The sequence below is a fragment of the Labrus mixtus genome, chromosome 11 (assembly GCF_963584025.1).
Source record: "Labrus mixtus chromosome 11, fLabMix1.1, whole genome shotgun sequence".
NCBI lineage: Eukaryota > Metazoa > Chordata > Actinopteri > Labriformes > Labridae > Labrus > Labrus mixtus.
Genome location: NC_083622.1, coordinates 1,589,767 through 1,606,727, shown reverse-complemented (window position 1 = coordinate 1,606,727; position 16,961 = coordinate 1,589,767). Strand labels below are relative to the sequence as shown.

Here is a 16,961-nt window from a genome sequence, read left to right as displayed (position 1 = left end):
ATATTTTCTTGTATCGCATCTAAGTTTAAAATTCTTGCAATGAACTCCTTTAAATATCTCGATTGCAAATTCAACTCAACAACAACAATGAATCCGTTATGTCATATATGCATCTTTTGAATTATTTTAAGCATCTGAACGCTTTTACAATTTTCTTTTTATACACAAAAAAAATCCAAACTAAAAGTTCTCCATCCTCCACCGGGGGCCCTGGATCACCAGTCCCCTGATGACCATGTCCTTTGGCTCACATTTAAGTGTTCAACTCAAAGTGTACGATGTGCAGCAGCTTACAGTTTGAGGTGATTGTTTAACTATCTGATCTCTTTGAAGCAGCATCCTTCACGCCCTCACTGTGACCAAATTTGAGGATTTAAAAGGTATTTTTGTGCTTGAACGACAATCAGGGTGGTCTCATTTGAACCGTGCTCCTCAACCAAACATGGTTCCTCTACGTAAAAGTATGTTAGCCTAGCCTGCTGACCTTCCTCTGTGGAGCCTCTCCTTTTACTCTCAGTTTATATAGATCCTCCGTTCCTTCCTTCACCTCCTCCCCCTCCTCGCTCAGTCCCTCCAGCCTGAGATGTGAGCTGAGGAGGCGAGAAGGAGACACAAGGAGAGAGGAGTCGAGGCAACAGGAACTTGAGGAAAATAAGACATTCTTGTTGGCCGTCATTTTGAAGCGACATTAATTAAATGTGACGAGCGGCACAGCTGCCTCATCGGTCTGATTTGAGTATTCCAGCTGAGTGTCGCCTCTTTTGATAATGGACTTCTGCAAAGGATACACCTGTGCTCCTCCGTCAGGTCTACTCTCTCCTCACAAGAGTTTTAGACTTCAATACGATATTAGTGAAAATCGAACTATTTCAATATCTGTTCTGATACCACGGCAACAAACATAGAAGTTAAAGGCAGCAGGTATCAGGTCGTTTCATGTTTTTAATGACTAAATGTGCAGCCATTCTCCTGCACACAATATTGGACATGTTTCGGTACTGAAACGCTTTAGTGCAATTCCTCTGTGCACGCATCTCTCTAAAGAGATATGTGCAACTTTTTTTTAAAGCTTCAGTACTTTTGGATACTATCGATCATTTAGGTGAAGGGGCTTTATCATTTTAGTATCATAAAAGCGTCAAAGAATCGATAATTCTGATAACCTAACTTTCAAGATGGCGCCCTAAGATCAATGTCACAGGCAGGAAGACAGAAGAGCAGGGTGCATAAAGACCCAAAAAAATGAAAAATGCAAAAAGTCCTGCATCTTCTGTGGCTTTGACAAAACTTTGTAATGTTTAAGAAAATAGTCCTGATGATATCAGAGAACAAAACACAAGAACAGTTACATTAACGTCGCTCAGGAGGAGATTCTGGGAGAGATGCTTTTTAATTGCATGATGTGAAAATATAGGAGGAGTCACTGTTTGTAGAGCTAAACTGTTCAATGTCTCAGCTTTGACTTAGAGCATTCATCGTCTAAATGTTCCTCAAAATGCTCCCATCTTTCATCAAAGTGTTATAATATTCATATATTTATATTCCAATCATTTGACCTCTAACAAACTCAGTCATCATCTTAACTCAAACTGTCTGTAGTTATCTCTCACACTCCCTCCTGACCCTTTAAAAACACACACAGGGTTACTCAGATGTTTGCTAAGTCATGACAGCAGAGATATCTTACAGCACTCTGGTAAAAAGAGAGAGAGGAGGAAAACGTCTAAATACAAAACATGACGTCTGACCGACAGGCTGCAGGACTCCATCATCCCTCTGACACAGCTGCTGCTGTCAAACACACAGACCGCTACAGCCGAGGAGCCGAGAAGAAGAGTGATCATATAATGAGACGTAATGGGGTGGAGGGTGTTTCCCCTGCACACACACACACACACACACACACACACACACAGTTTGACTGAAGGACTCGAAGGTGGGAGAAATTCAGCGTTATGTAAAGAGACTTTCACCCAGCAGGATCCAGGCTCAGAGGATTTCACCTCCAGTCATAAACGCCTCGCTTTAAAATCCTGCAACCTTCATTAGCAGGAAAATCCATTTTAGGATTTTTCTTATTTTTCCTCATTGGAAGCCGTTTCTTACAATCAATACAAAACGACAAAATCTGTCAGATTATTCAACGTGGAGGACGACTATCGGTGTCAAATCCATGCTCTCTTCAGACCAGCAGAAATCTGGGCGTCTGTGTGTGAATGTAGCCGTGGTGTCTTGATAAATTACACGACTGTTAAGTGAAATCAAATCAAATGTTTTACTCCAGTAGCTGCAGTGTTTTCTATCCTTTAGCCTCGAGGTCTGCAGCCTCACAGAGTCGTGCATGTAGCCTCCAACAGGCGACCTCAGCATTGAAAACACATAGATATTCAAATATAATAAAGTAATGCACAATAAACCCCTTAAGCAGTATTCACTTAGTTTCAAAGGAAATAAAATATAATAAAGATTTCCCATATTAGCATCAAGGAGCTGCATTGCGTTGGACCAATCACACTGTACTTCCCTTTAACAGTGTTGCTTTGCTCTCAATGTTAAAGCAGCTTTGGGTTGATGGAGGCAGAAATTATGGTTCGAAAGGTCACTCAAAAAAAATTCCCCCTACAGCAAAATAAAATATTCATCACGTCTCCGGAATAGAAAAAAAAAGAGGAATGTGGGCAAGTCATGAAAAAAAGATGCTTCTAATTCTCCCCCCCAAAAAAACTCTCAATGAAGCTTCAGATCATATTTGACTAGGTTTGATTTTCTCCCCCGCACACACACACACACACACACACACACACACACACACACATCACTAGCAACACAGTATGCAGTGCAGCATCACGCCTGAAGACACCACAACACACACACACACACACACACACACACACACACACACACACACACACACACATGCATAAACACAAGTGGGTGATATGAAGGAGCTGATGTGTTGAGATGCTTTCCTATCTGCAAACACTGAAACTTTCAGAATAGCAACAGGCTGCCCACCATCACCTCCCTATGGACAAACACATCATTCATATTTTTCATGCCTTTTTTTTGCTTTACCAAACACAAGAGCAAATCATTTTTGGATACACCACCCTGCGTGTTCTTGCTCCTAAAAAAAAAGCCCAGAACAGAAACTTCAGCTCTTCCCCCCCACACACACAACAAGTGAGGGGAAAAGGAGGAAGAGTGAGTCTCCCAACAGGTCGTTATGAGAGCAACACGGGGAGGAAAAATCTAACTTTCAGGGCTTACAAGGACAAAAGGGGGGGGGTAATAAGAAGTACACTCACCAAATCTGAGGACGTGCGGCATCCCGTGAGAATAACCCAAACAGTGTAATAGCAGCAGTAGAAGCCTGACGGTGCACCTGACTCTGGCGTTGAACATCAGCAGGGAGGTGATCTTCATGGTTGCACAGGATTTTTTTTTAAATTCCCCGAATCGGTATATTCCCCCAGATTGTTTCTCTTCTTTTCTTTTTTTTTTTTTTGAACGTGAAGTGAAAAAAGCGGAAGCGGAAAATCTCACGGCATGATCAGCAGCACCGGCGGGCTGGGCAACAACGGTTTCCCCACATCCATCTGGCCAAGAACAAAACCAAAAAAAAAAAAAATCAACCTCTGCGTGTCCAGCTCGCTCACTGCGCCAAGGAGAAAGAGGAGAAGAAGAAGAAACAGCCCTCCGACTCAGCTGAGGAAGATGATGGTGGTGTTGGAGGTGGCTGGGCATCCATGTTAGGCAGGGCAGCGCGGGAAGAGATCCATCTGCGGGGAAGAGAGATTGGAGGGAGGTGAGGTGAGAGAGAGAGGGGGGGGAGAGAGAGAGAGAGAGAGAGAGAGAGAGCGGAGGTTTGTGAGGATCCAGAAAGAGGAAAAAGCGGCGGTCTCAACAGCCTCGGCAGCCCGAGCTCCCTCCTGCTGCACTGCCGCACACCATCTGACGTCGAGCCAACACTACGAGGCGGAGAGCTGGACCGGGCATGTTTCTCTGCGTTTTGCTGCGCTGACCACACTTCGCGTCCTTCATCTATATCTCCTATACCTGCCCAACCTTCTTCCCCTCCCCTCCTTCCCTCCTTCCCTCTGATGTCTTGTCCCCCCCGGTCAGCCGGTCGGTCACTCAGCCGCCGCTTCTCGGGTTTATTCCCTCAGATTTCTTCCCCCCCTTCACTCGGCTCGGTTCAGTGGCCGTGGAGCAGTTTGCACAAAAAGTCAATGTATGAATTTCAAAAAAGATCGCCTGTGTTTGATGGGAGTCACTCAAGCTTGGACTCCTGTGAAGCCAACCTGTCACTGTTACACTCCGCATGATGAATAGCCTCGACTCCCCCCCCCCCCCCCCCCCCCCCCCGCTGTGTTCCTGCACCCATGTTCTGTCTCTGCAATTATTACTTTTTCTTCATCCTCTGCTTCTGCTGCACATCAGCCTCTCAGGCCCTCCACGGAAAAAAAAGTGTCAAATTTATATTCCATTCACTCAGCGTCCTACCTGCATCTTTCATTTGACATTTGCATACTGACCGTGCTGACACGAGGTCTGAAATGTGAACAAATTACACTGACATTTTTTTTTTAGATTTCCCTTCAGTGGCCTCCAAACTGAGCAGACAACTCCGATGCGATTTTAAAAATAAATCTGTGAGTTTGTGCATGACATAAAAGCAACACATTAGTGCTGTTTTCTCCTCTGCAAATGTTCTGACAGAGTTTTCAGTCATTCATTAAGAGAACGATTTCTAAATCTCCTAGAATCCATCTCTAAACCTCGTAACTTAGAGAGGATCAGAAGCTCGCATATTTGGGGCTCAAGCTTGGTTTTAACATTGAGACGAGAAGAAGAGTGGCAGGCTGGTCCTCCAAAAGCAAGCTGTCACAAATATGAGTAATGAAAATTTACATTTTCAAGGACGTTACAAATCTCGTTCTTCGTGTAGCTTCACTTCCGCTGGTGTCAAATATCTCCTGAAGTCTTAAGACGGCCTCTTAAATATGTAAACGGCTTAAACATGGAGGGGAATTCTTTTTAAAAAAAGTCTTCTTTGCAGTGATTTGAGGAGGCTTCAGCACCGCGGACAGAGGATGTGTTTCAGCACCACGGACAGCGACTCCGCGCTCAGCTTCCTCTGCTTGGCTCTCCTCCTGGACTGGCAGCGAGGAGGAGGTCTGGCTGGACCCGGTCCATGTGATGACACAGAGACAGTGTGACTAAAGGTTAAATATTGTTCCTCTTCAACATTAACACTTATTATTGTGGACAGCAACTATTAAACCACACGGACTGTCCAGCATGTCTGCACAGCTGGGAATCTATCTAAAAGGATAAAGTACAATAAGTGAAGGCCTGAATATTTAAAAAAGATAGATTTTTTTTTCCAATTTATGAGGATGTACTGGAGCTCAGAACATGCTGCTATATTCCTTAAAACTTTCAGGTTGATTTTAAGTAACAGCAGGTAAATTTAGATGTATTTATTTTGCAGTAACAGCACATTTCAGAGGCTGTAAGGCGGGTTTCCTGAGCTGATATGTGCCTAACAAAGAAACAAAAAAAAAGACAAATCTAAGATGCACCAGTCTGTGCGCATGCTGTGAGTAAATCTGTGCAGCATTTTAACTCACATAGAGGTCACAATAAGAAGGAGCAGCTCTCAGATGGCCGTGCGTAACGGGCAGGATTGTGCTCACGGAGTCTAATACGGATGTGTTCTTGTGTGTTTAGTTCTTTCTCGGGGAGTATGCACCTTTTTAAAAGGTAGTTGAAAGCAGCTGCACGGCGCAGGGGGCTCCGTCGTGATGTTAAAGTTGATTTAAAAGCTAATGTGCTCATCAACTGTGAGGTTTTTAAATGCGCGGCTCGTCTCCGCGGAGTTCCCATCCAGCCCCTTGCGAACCTCAGGCGTTATCTCCGGAGCATTCACAAAGCAGCATCGCGGTGAGAATTTAACGACCCCCGTAATGTCTTTGAACCCCCCAAAACAGACAAGACATCAGCCCCGAGGAGGAGGAGAAGGAGAAGGAGGAGGAGGAGGAGGAGGAGGTGGAACCCGAAAAGGTGACAAGCGTCTCCAAAATAGAGGTCGGACAAAGACGCGGGAGGTCACATCTCTCTTATGAAACCTCAAGTCGCAGCTACATTTTGATGCATTTCATATCTTTTTTTTTTGCTCTGGTGAAAGCAGCCTTGTCAAGAAAGTCACAGATGAACTTGCCAAAGCTGACCGGTGAGGTGCGTAACGGTGTTTTCTGCCGGTGTGGAGAAAAAGATTCCTCTGTTTCCAAAAGATAATAACCTGCTCCTGGAAAGATGTCACGGCGGCGGGAGGGGGGGGGGGGGGGGGGGATAACACAGAGTAGTACAGTAAAACATGAGAATATATGTCAGGTTTTAAAAAGACTAGGGCTTACCCTTGGTAGAGCTGGAGCAGGAAGAGTCACCAGAGCAGCACAAAGAAGTTGATTTGTTTCTATGGAGGAGCTCAGGCGCTTCCCCCGCACTCGCTGCTGGTAGCGCTGCGCTCCGGCCGTAGGGGAGACACGCCTCCTGTCGGACGGCTAAAGCAACAGGGGGAGCACACACCGGACCTGGGGGGGGGGGGGGGGGGGGGGGGGGGGGGGGGACTTACCGACACCGAGTCTGCAGCGACGACCGGGTGTCAGGTCGGACTGAGGTGCATTTAAAATCCTTTATCCGCTGGATGCTTCAGCCCGACGCTCCTGTGCGTAAACATAACTCTGAGCTTTGCAATGAAGACCTTTACAATCAGAGTAAAGGTGTGATACCGTCCATGCTGCAGACTAAACACACGGAATAATCAGCTGGGATGGTCAAAATGTCAGGAGTGTGATCATAACATTGCTGAATATAGGATCAATGTTCCCTCTCATGCAGCAGTAGAAATACATATTTTAAAAAGTGCAGCATTTAATTAAAACATTATCTCTGAAAGTGTGGGTTTGTTCACATTTCTTACAAATCCAAAATGTTTTTTTAAGCTTATAATATTCAGAATCTAAAGCAGGAGGAGTGTCAGCTAAAGGTGCAGGTCTACAGATGATGATTTAACAGAACCTCAACATTTTCTTCAAACCAGCAGCTTTCAGATATTCTTCCATCAGTCTGAGGACAGAGAAAAAAGCTCTACTTTCCCCAACCTTCATACACTAAAGACACATTATCTCCAGGAGTGTGTTTGTGAGTTTGTTTGGAAATTACAAAATGAAATGATACCACATGTGATGTCTTGGTGATTTAGAAAAAAAAAATGTTCAGATCTGTGTTTTGGAATTTGATCCAGAAGCTTAAAGTCAACATTTGTGGCATTAAGCCAAGGTGAGTTTATTTTATAGATCACTTTTCAGACACCGGGCGACTCAAAGTGCTTCATTCAAACATTTCACAAGATAATAATAAAAAGAAATTAAAAAATCTGAGAAGGTGATTTAGAGAAGATTTAGAAACAAATACGATTATTAAATAATCACTGATCAAAAGAAAACATTTAGAAGTAAATGTAAAATACACATACAAAAGTGCACATCTGCAGTGGCGATTCTAGAGTCTGTTTGGGGCCCCAGGCAAAAAATCATCAGCCCCCCCCCCAAAGTTTGTCGGCCCTTGGCTTGCCTGTTGACAAACACGACTCTGCACATCTGTAAGTAAAACAAAACAAAGCAGGTTAAATGTCTCAAATAAAACATGGTGGTATCAAATGCTGCATGAAGAGAAATGTTATGAAATGATTTTGAAGCCAGAATGGATCAAACCTCGGTCACTCTCAGAATGTGACACACAGAAGAGAAACATACAAACATACAAGAGCAGTTAAAAAAGAGATGAACAAACAGTTTGGGGAATGTTTGTTTATGCAAAAAAAACAAACAGCTTCTGTTAGTTTAAAAAGAAGGACGTGGACAAAGGAAAAGGATCGCTGCTTTAAACCGTAAAATCTGTAAATAGGACTTTAGGAAACGCAGAGGAAAGATGATCTGAAGACGTGTGCACTTGTTTTTTATTTGTGTCTTGTTGGTTTCATGTCTCTGTCTTTAGTGTAAATGTCTGATGTCTGATGAGATCATGAGGTGACTCCTTACATTTAAATCCCTCGTTTTTAGAATCGCTTATTCACTGTGTCTTTTTAAGTCGCCTTTCATTTCATATCGTTTTCCTCAGGTCCTGATTTGGTGTTGTTATTGTTGTGAGATCTGTCAGGTGACCTGGACCGTCCTGAAAGGAACCCTAAAACAAACACCATAATTATTAAGAGATGGAAACTTTTACAAGAAGCAGAAAGATGATTATGAAATGATCTTTACTAAATATCTGCTCAGTCATCCATCATGTGTATGATCTCTTCGATTACATCACTTCTTCATCAGATTATTTATCTCTTCTTCAGAAGCTTTAAAGCATAAACTCTTCCTGTTATGATTTCTTTTTTTAAATGTTTTTAGATCCCTGTTTTTGCTTTTGCATCGCAGCAGCTTTTCCTCCTGGGGTCGACATGATTGACAACAATACATCAACGTTACCATGACACCAAACACACACACACACACACACACACACACACACACACACACACACACACACACACACACACACACACACATACACACACACACACACACACATCCCAGTTAAACCATACAATAACTATTAAGTAACATACTTCAAATATCCATCAATACAGAGCCAACACACTCATCACCATCCACACACACACTCAAACATGCATGAAAAGAGAAGGGGAAAAAAACATATATTTACACATACACTCACATGTGCACACTAATGCACACACACCTAGCCTACACACACACACACCTAGCCTACACACACACACACCTTACAGCTTAGGAGGTGTCGATGGCTTTAACAAGGGGACAGAGGATTTTTTTTAAAGGGTTTTTCCGGCCTAAATGAACTCTGTATCGTCCACCTGAGGGGGAGGAGCTAGGACTCATGAATCATCATGAGATGATGTTTTTGTGTTTTTCTGATCCCAGATGGAAGCTGCGATGTTGATGGACTCTTGTGATTTTCATGGCTGTCCGTTTGAGTCGGTTGATTTGGGCCTTTTGATTGAACAGTCAAATGATCCTCACAGTGTTGGACTCTGGTTTGTTGTATCTTTTTATGGATCTTTTAAAAGGAAGAATGTGCAACTTTTTGATCCAGTAGATGTCGCCCTTGAGCACCAGCATGAAACCAAAACAAACTGCTGTTAGGCCACGCCTCCTCCATACTGAAGCCTCACCTCCAGGTCCTCTCTCCAATCGAGTTCACTGCGTCCTGCATTGTTGTGTTAGCATGCTAATGTTAGCGCTCTTTAGTTAGCTCGTAGCTTCATGTAAACTGACACAGAATGAGCGTGATCTAAAAACTCTTACTAACATCCAAATAATCAGTGAGTATGTTCTTCTTCTTCTCTCTAGTTCTTGACTAAAACAGCTTTTATACACAAGGGGAGGAGCCGGCCGTCCCGTCCATGTAAACACGGCTCTGACAACAACACAGCCAGCGGGACTCGAGCTTCTCCCTCATTGTAGACAGTCAGGACTCAGAGACACATTTACACAGGACAGACTTTATGATTTATTTATGTGGAACATGTTGCACATTCTGCAAAGGAAGCACCAACCTCATCAAATGAAGTGCAGATAAACTGAAAAATGAAATGATGCAAATAAAAAAAAACTTTTAAAGATCAGGTTTGAACAGGTTTCAGTTCAAGTGTGGTCAGTCAGGAGCAGAGGGGAATGACACAGATTGAACAAAAAGCTGCTTGGAGAATATTGCGTAACAAATTATTTTTTTCCTGAAAACTGGAGACAAACTGTGTGAGGAGATTTCTCTTTCTGTTTCCAATCGGTTCAGGGGAAGTAAGTGACAGTATCTTGACGCCGGGCGTGATAACGTCTCTCTCAGTCTGAAATCCTGAAAACATCTTGATTTGCAGTGAAATGATCTTGTTTGCTTGTCTTCACATTTGAACGCCTGAGTAACCGAGTCGTTATGATGGGAAAGCAGTTATTCTCTTTGCAGTTCACCGCTCAGAGTGTTTTTATTTTAGCACATCATCAGGCCAATCAAACGGCAGGAATCAGGAATAACGGGGGAACAATGCGAGGCCATCAGACAAGAGAAAGAGCTGCAGCAAGATAAACAGTTTAGTGCTGAAGGAGCACATCCCTGCAGTGATGGAGGCCTGATCGCAGCCCCACAGTCTGCAGCTGAAATGAAAGAGAGCTTTGATCCCTGCCAGCCCCCCCATCCCCCCCCCCCCCCCCCCCCCCCCCCCCTCTCTCCCCACACAGCGTGCAGCATGAAAAGTTGAATTGTGGGGGCTACAAATAAATAGTCAATGACAGCTCTGTGATCCAACAACCTCTACTACTCTCACCCACGGGACCCGAAGGGAGGGAGAGACCCGAGTACATACGAGAGAGGAGGAGGAGGAAAGATGGGAATTTTTAGAGATGAATTATTCAGTCGGGCTGAAGCTGCACGGTGTAAATTTGAATTAGTGATGTTGTTTAGGAGCAAAGTTAATCGATGTGCTCCGAAGACAAAGTTGATTTAAAAAACGTGCCGTCACTGTAATCCCCTAAATTTACCTAAGAAAAAAACGAACGTCACATTAAAGAAAAGACTGAAGACCGGAGATCTCCAAACTGAAATAACAAAACCCAGCAACATAAACAAATGTATGTCTTATATATAAGGCAATTCTTGGTCTGCTTCCTCTATAGCTATGTGTTTTTATCATGCAGAGAAGTACCGGACAGTATTCTTTGCGTTCTCAGGACCTCGTTATGTTCTCTGGACATCTGGGTATTCTGCACCCTCAGCCTGGAATCTGTTGTGGAATGACTTAAAGCTCAAGGACCCGGTGTCCTTAAATGTTTTTAAATCTAAAATGAAAGACATGGAAGCAGATTCTATAGGATGTCGATGTTTTTAGCTCGGCTGTTTGAACGACTGATTCCCTGATATGACTCATAGACGGTTCTATTTTAATCCAAAATGTTGTGTTTTGTAAATTGTACTTTGTCTCTCTTTGTATTTCCGTCTGTAATTTTGTGTTTTTTGCTGCTGCCTGTCTCGGCCAGGTCTCCCTTGAAAAATTGTTTTTTTAATCTCAATGGGACCAACCTGGTTAAATAAAGGTTAAATCAAATAAAATAAAAAAACATGCATGAGGAAAGACGGAAATAGCTGGGTTTGGGAAGAACAGAAGACAGTAGGATGTAGAAACAAAGCTCCTCCCCACATGTGTCTCTCCTCTAAATCAGCCTCTTCCAACACCTGATTGCTAAAACTCAAGCAGGAACCAGGGTCAGAAACAATATCCCAAAAAGCTTCACGAGGTGTTTTCCATACTCCTCTACAAACACAATGGTTTGTATGTCAGGGGAATCTTCCATTTGAGAGTCAGACACTGAGTCTGCAATTTTCCTGGACTATTACCTTGACTATTTCTCTACTAAAACTGTGCAATCTCTTGAAAACTGGACAATATTTATACATCAAATGTGCTATCTATACATGAACCGTGCAATATCGATGCTGTTAATCCATCAGTGTATATTCATATTTGTAAATATTGTTTATATTTTCAATGACCTGCGCTTGAACATAGCTTATTATTTATACTACTTTATTATTGCTTTCACTTGGTACTTATGCTTATTATATTGTTATACTATTTTTATTTTATTTGATATTGTGAATCTTTACTTCCTACTGATTTTTGGTGTTATGAGAAACTGTAGCAAACAAATTTCCCCCTGGGATTAATAAAGTATTTCTGATTCTGATTCTGAACTGTTTTTTAAAATAATTATTATTGTTTCAAGACAAAGACAATAACAACACAAGACAAACAAACTATACATCCATGTACAACTATGTACATAGGGGTATCAAAAAAACAAAACTACAGTAACAATTTTTCACAAATACAGGGTTTTGTTTTTTTTGCCTTTTTTGTCTTTCAGTCTGTGTGCCTGTAGATAGTGTTCCATTTCTATTTTGAATTGTTGTATTTTGGGTATTTTCTGATTCCAATTACATTTGTGAATAAAATATTTCCCATACAAAAATAAACAAGTTTGAAATAAATAATTGTTGACTGTTGCTGAACTTCACAGTCATGTAAATGACTCACTTTGTGGGCTGGTCACTCACCTTTGTTGTCTGCAGGGTGTGCAGGAGGCTAAAGGAGTCCCCCAGGGTACCTGTGCACAAACTTAAAGGTTCTGGGAGATACCATGTTGTTAATGCAGGAGGGGTGTTTTTTTTTGTTTGTTCAAGTGAGGGCGACTGTTGGACATCAACGCAGGATAAATGTAGTTTAATGTAAATCTTGTGTGAGTGACTTTAATTAGCCAAGCTTGCTTCCCTGCAGCTGTCATATCCACACACACACACACACACACACACACACACACACACACACACACACACACACACACACACACACATACACACACATACACACACACACACACACACACACACACATACACACACATCCATTGTGTTGCTCCATATTCCCTACATGTAAGGAAAGACTCAACATCGGATGTCTCTCTCTGTCTCTCTCTCTCTCTCTCTCTCTCTCTCTCTCTCTCTCTCTCTCTCTCTCTCTCTCTCTCAGGTGCAGATCATCCACTAGTTTATCTTATACAGATAAAATGCTGCATTGATAACAATCATCTTAAAATTTTACAGGGACATTGCATGTTACTAAACATTTCAGTAAATAAGCCAGAGTTAGCCAAAAGGCTCATTTTCATCCATTGTCCCTGGCCAGATTTTATAAAAGGCTCCCTAAAAAAAACCAAATTCAAACATCGCTAAAAGCTACAAAAATAGAAATATCATGACAGTAATGAAGCAGACAGGTGAGCAGCCACAGGTGAAAAAACATAAACTATGAAGGATACACATAAAGCAGCATTTGGTTAATATATAAAAAACTGTATATCATACAGGACAGACGTGGAGCAGCATTGACCCAGGCGATCACCATGTCTCCCCCTGGTGTCAATAAATGGTGAAAGTCCAGGAGGCATCCTAATCAGATGCTCAAACCACCTCAACTGGCTCCTTTCTATGCGACAGAGTAGCGGCTCTACTCCAACTCCCCCCCCCCCAAATGTGGGCCTGAGTCCAGCCACCCTCCTGAGGAAACTCATTGACTTTGATTCACCTGAACCTTCAAGTCTTTGGATGAGTGAAAGTTCACCCAACATGCTCACAAAAACTGTGGTGTAACCCGGTCAGGTTTAAACCTGGGAGAATAGAAATGCTGACACACATAAATGCTCATAGCAGCGTTACAGCACACACATCTGATTCTCACATGAAGTGGAGTACAGTGCTGCTAATGCTGTGAATCATTTAAAACAGATGATTTCCCTCTTTGTCCTTTCAGTTCTCGGTGTCTCGGTGTGATGGAGTTGTGCTGTTGTGGATTTAAAATGCTGCTGGTTGCATGTGTGTGTGTGTGTGTGTGTGTGTGTGTGTGTGTGTGTGTGTGTGTGTGTGTATGCAGAGAGGAATTAGCCAGTCAAGTGCTCTTGTATCATCCATTTTCAGCCCATTTCTGTTCCAGTCATGTCGCCGCTGCAGTCACCAGTGCAGTTCTCTCCAGCTGACACCCTGACATGTGAGAGCCATCAAGTGTCAGACTTAAAAGGGTCATTTTTAATGTATTCTACCGCACACTGAATCAGTCCACGGCCCTGTCAAAGCACTCTTATAATTGCTTTAAAAACTCTCACAGCTGGAAGGTCTATAGAAATAGAGTGATTCTTTTCAAGCATGACCATTAGACTTCAGTCTGCCTAAGACTACTTTACAGAGATTTATCCGTTCATTCTTCCAGCCATTCTTTTCCTTTTAGCTGAGGTTTTGGATGTGACTGCAGCATGCGGAGCGACGTTTTCTGGACATCCGTTGCATCAGAAGCTTTTTCCACCTTCTCCTCCTGACAGGTTTTCTGGGCTTTCCCATGAAATATCCTGCTAATATTCCCTCCAGTGGGTTCTGAGTTTAACCCGGGTTCTACTACTATTTGGATACGACTGTAAGACTGAGGCACTAAGGAGGCATCCTGATCTGATCCTGATTCTTGAGTTGTACTTTCTACTATCATGTCAGGGATATTGGTGGTATGCAGGAAGACAGAACATGTAAAGACCAAAAGAGAAAAAAAAACACATTAAAGGAGCGGTATGTAACTATGACACCTAGTGTTTAAAACGGGTACTGCAGTCCAAATTCTAAACATCATAGAGAGCTGTCTCTCCCCCCCCCCCCCCCCCCTCTCTAGAGTCGATGCTCACACAGGTCACCATGTGGTGGACTCTGAAGCTTCAGTGTTTATCCAGCTCTGCATGGGTCTGTAAACCTTTCTGTGTTCTAACCTCTCTCCATTTTTCAAAAGCATCTCCAATATTGATCCTAGTTTGAGCACGTTTCTGCTCGTGGAGCTTATTAGAAACATGCAGAGGCTTTTTAGGTCGGGTACAATCACTTCTATCTGAACCACTTCTCTTGACCGCTTCCATCACTGCAACACCTGTTGACCTGATAACTGCTCTCATATCTGGCAAACCGAGGGGCATCCAAAACGGCCGTGTGGGGGGGGGGGGGGGGGGGTCTTAAAAGCGCCTACCTTCTCTGGTCCAAACAAATCCAGAGCATTCAGGAGCAGAATCTAAAGTTAGAAGGAGGACATACTGGCTGCTGCATGTTTCCTTAATGTCTGATCAGATAGTAAGATCACTTTATCATTTCACTCTCTACACAGCTCACTGATTGCTCCTTTAAATATAAATGAAAATCAACGATTCTTTAACTTGTCTAATAATCAGAACACTTTTGGGTTTGGTTTTTTGGGGTTTTTTTTCCCATCAGCTGAAGTATCTTGAGCAGCTTTCAAAATCTAAAGGATCCTATTTCTGCTGCAGAATCATTTGAATAACTTTTAAGAGTCTTGTTGTTGCTGCTCCATCAGGGTATGTGAGTATAGAAGTCGGGGTTATTTTCAGTACACTTTTCTTTTGTGCTTGTTTGTTTTCGTCTCACTTCAGTGAATCCTATAACAACTCAAGGTCTCTGAAGTCCAGTTTGCTGACATGATGACATTTCAGCAAAAGTTTAAAATTACTCCCTGTCCTGCCTCCCCTATTTATTTCATCTGAAAAAGTGTGTATCTGGTGTGTCCCACACATCAAAAGAAAACATCCGCTCATGTCCTTGGAGTCGGGGGTTTGTCCGCAGTGACTCTTCCCACATCCAACAGTAAAACTGGTGATCACGTCTCCGCTCGCAGCGACACACAACTGTCCCCAACGCTGAGATTTTATAGCCCATCAGTGAGGGAACAAATTCTCAGTGACCATACAAATCAGCTCCGACGCCGAGGTAAACAACTGAGTCTTTCTTCTCTGGAGGGATTCTCAATGTCACCGCAGAGTCATCTGTTCACTGCCTCAGACAGTTTTGATATTTTGATAGTTTGTGGGTTTACTGTAATGCAGACTGAGAGGTGTCAGTAGAAATACAATAAAAAGCTCAAAGTGCCCCCTGTGAGTACAGTATGTGTCTCCTCCAACAATAACAAAGTGTCTGAATGCAGATCTTCATAGTGAAAGTGCAGTTTTAGAGTCTAACCAGTGGTGTAGGGATCAAATGATTACTTCAAATTTAACTTCTATAACTTAGAAAAAGGAAACTGCCAAATTTTAAAAATGTAAATGAGGGAAATTGAAAAACTGATATTTTGATATTTCACCTTAAAAATTGGAAGATAAAATCTGAACTCCTACAATTAATTTAGCAGACGCTTTAATTCAAAGCAACAAACATCAGAGACGCAGTACAACACAAGCAAAGATCTAGAGAGGAGAAAACAATGGTAGTAAGTGCAAATGAACAGCTTTAAGTCCGATCGGACACAAAGGTGATGACAGGAAATGAGAGGCACTTAGTAATATCATCAACAACTATATTGACAGCTGCTCTTGAGAGTCCATCCTAACAACTCTCATCAAGTTTAAATAAGTCTCAGATCTCCCCAAAAACATGTGTGAATTTTCTTGTTCTAAATCCACTCTGATCCTGTATTTGATCATGTCTATGTAACACTCAGGATACAAAATTTACTTTAACTAAAATATGTATTTATAAATAATCAAAAAAAACAAGATGTAACAAATTAAGGTGTACTAGGCTAATGTAGGTTAGACTCTTGGAGCTGGTGGATAATTAATTAAACACACGACACAGAATGTTGATAACCGTTTTTTTTATTTCAAAGTTCAATTTTTAACAAATAACAAAAAACACTTTAACTTAATCAAGGAAAATACCACAATTAAATAAAAGAAAATAGGCCTTCAATTAACAGATTCTTAAGGGAACCTTTTACCCTCCATACAACATAAACTAAATATTCCCAAGTCTATTCGTATAAACCAATGCACCAAACACATTACACGTACTGCAGTTATTTGTTATGTGTGTGCAGATGTCCAACGAATTCAAATGTTTATTTAGGTAGGGGAAATCCTACCACACCCTTTAACCAGACAGCCAGGCTTCAGGCCTTTTGAGGGAATCTTGAGTCTTTTGAAGTTGCTCCTTTAACTCGCCATCTTCTTTGCTCCGGCAATATGGCCTGACCTGTTTAGGTAAACAGGTAACAACATCACACGTCTGCTCAAGTTGGGAGTAGCAATTTAAATCCATGTTCTATTGTGGATGTCTCACCAGTGTTCAGTCCTGAAACATTCCTCCTCCTCAGCAGCAGCAGCAGCACAGCAGCTCCTCAAGGGCTTGAAGTCTCAGTTCAGTTAAGTCCAGCTTTGTGTCCAGGTTTGAAAAGCACAGTGTTTTTCTTTCAGAAGTTCTCCTTGACTGTTTTAGGA

The 16,961-nt window shown here is 42.3% G+C and overlaps 1 protein-coding gene across 2 annotated transcripts in view; it reads right to left on the bottom strand.

Moving 5' to 3' along the window:
• The window catches only part of grik2 (glutamate receptor, ionotropic, kainate 2), a 254,379-nt gene extending 247,799 nt beyond the window's left edge, over positions 1-6,580 (bottom strand). For both annotated transcript variants that reach the window (XM_061049540.1, XM_061049541.1), the window contains exons 1-2: positions 6,423-6,580; positions 3,309-3,782 (exon numbers count right to left, since the gene is read on the bottom strand). In XM_061049540.1, coding sequence (XP_060905523.1) covers positions 3,309-3,747 — 439 coding nt within the window. In that variant the 5' untranslated portion in view covers positions 3,748-3,782; positions 6,423-6,580. The remainder of the gene's footprint in view (positions 1-3,308; positions 3,783-6,422) is intronic.
• Between the last annotated feature and the right edge of the window lie 10,381 nt (positions 6,581-16,961).